General features: G+C 41.8%; 1 protein-coding gene across 1 annotated transcript; it reads left to right on the forward strand.

Moving 5' to 3' along the window:
- Positions 1–250: 250 nt before the first annotated feature.
- LOC134247651 (uncharacterized) lies at positions 251–1724 on the forward strand (the record flags this gene model as incomplete). Its single annotated transcript, XM_062729990.1, has 1 exon — positions 251–1724. A coding segment is annotated over exon 1 (1275 nt), but the record flags the coding sequence as incomplete, so codon positions are not given.
- Between the last annotated feature and the right edge of the window lie 5 nt (positions 1725–1729).

Consider the following 1729-nt stretch of genomic DNA (forward strand, 5'->3'; position numbering starts at 1 on the left):
ATCGGCGTGTTATAATCCTATTATTATTGATCTCAGGAATGATTGTCCAGTGGATTCAATTTTTATTTTTCAAAGGTAGAGTAATCTGTTTATGCCTCCCACTGTCATAAATGCATATATATTACCTGTTGTGTCGGGTACTTTAATTCATAACACATGCAATTCTGATTAAAAATAAAATCTGTTTTCGTGGAATTTCTTTCAGTGCCCTCTTACGTCACTTATCTTTTCTTCTTGGCTTATATAATATGTCCTTAAACATGCCTGCCTTCCGTTCATTTATTTAGGGCATAAGAGTGATCATCAGAGCAAATCGTTTTGGGGATTGACACCGCTTTGACAATACGAGGAATGAGACATTTTTGTAGGGGAAGGCCAGGTTATGCTTCGACGGCTCTTTAAGTCTATAAATGTAAGAGAGTAGTGTAACGAAGGACCACTACTGAAACATGGCGTCTTGCGTTCCAGACACGATGGAGTGCAGCAAGCATGCAGGGGAACAAATACAGCGAATGTGTGCCAACTGCAATGTATATGTGTGTCTCGAATGTGTTTCTCAAAGCCACGCAGGACACGTGTTTAAAAAATTTCGCGATATCATGGAAGAAAAGAAAAAAGAGTTAGAACACATTGTGAAGCTGACTAAAAAAGAGACCATAGAAGATCTTGAGAAAAAAGCAGAGAGAACCCTAAAACAAAAGGAATCGTTCTGTGAAGAAACTCAGATCAGGATAGATCTTGTCGAGAAAAGGGCCAAAGCTCTGAAAGCTGCAGTAGATGCTGCCAAGGACGGGTACTTAACAGATCTGAAGAAAACGATGGACGACCACGTGAAGGAATACGACGATGCCGTGGAGAAATTGAAAGCCGCGATAAGGTCAGTCAGGTGTCTGGTGGAGGGGTATGACCTTGTTCTAAACTCTGAAAACCAAAGCTCGGTCATTGATTGCTCTCGTAATGCAGAACATGAGATAGAGAAGGCCATCCCAACCGTATCCATACCAAACTACAGACATCACAACTTCGTTTTTCCTGATATTGGCAACGAGATCAAGAAAGTATTCGCACAAATTGAAGACGAGGATTCTTTGGGATCAGACTATGTGGAGTGTGGTGGGAGCAGCGAAGACAGCGATCCGTATGACATGAAATTCACTACTACCCTGACCAGGCAGCGCAGGTCGCCAATCCGAGTCAAGAGATGTAAAGAGCGAGCACAGAACAGGAAAACGAACCGAATCTTCCTGAGTGCAGACATTCGAACACCCGCCAGAATGAAAGTAGGAAGTGACGACCAAAATGTTTCGTCCATATTTGCGATAAGTTCAGGTGAGGCTTGGATGAATATTACTGGTGGAAAACATTCTTGTGAAGTACAGAGAATCCAAAAACATGGACAGATTTGTGATAGGATTACCAGGGAGGCGGAACACTTTTCTCTGGGGCAAAAAGACAATTTTTATACAACAGAGAAAAATGGATCTCAGATATTTGAATACAACCTTCGTGATAAAACATTTAGCACGACTGCAAACCTGGCCCCTTACATTGTAAAGGGAATTAAAGTCATGGCGTCCGGTAACCTTGCAGTCTGCGTCCTTGACAAAGACAATTTCACGGTGTCCAAACAGTCGAAGCGGACAATACGTATTTTGAATCCGATGGGAACGTTCATTGAAGACATTGAATTTGTTGGAAATACCAACAACAAACTATTTGTTCACCCACA

The sequence above is a fragment of the Saccostrea cucullata genome, unplaced genomic scaffold, assembly GCF_032062105.1.
Source record: "Saccostrea cucullata isolate Sc308-1 unplaced genomic scaffold, CSIRO_AGI_Scuc_v1 ctg143, whole genome shotgun sequence".
Lineage (NCBI taxonomy): Eukaryota > Metazoa > Mollusca > Bivalvia > Ostreida > Ostreidae > Saccostrea > Saccostrea cuccullata.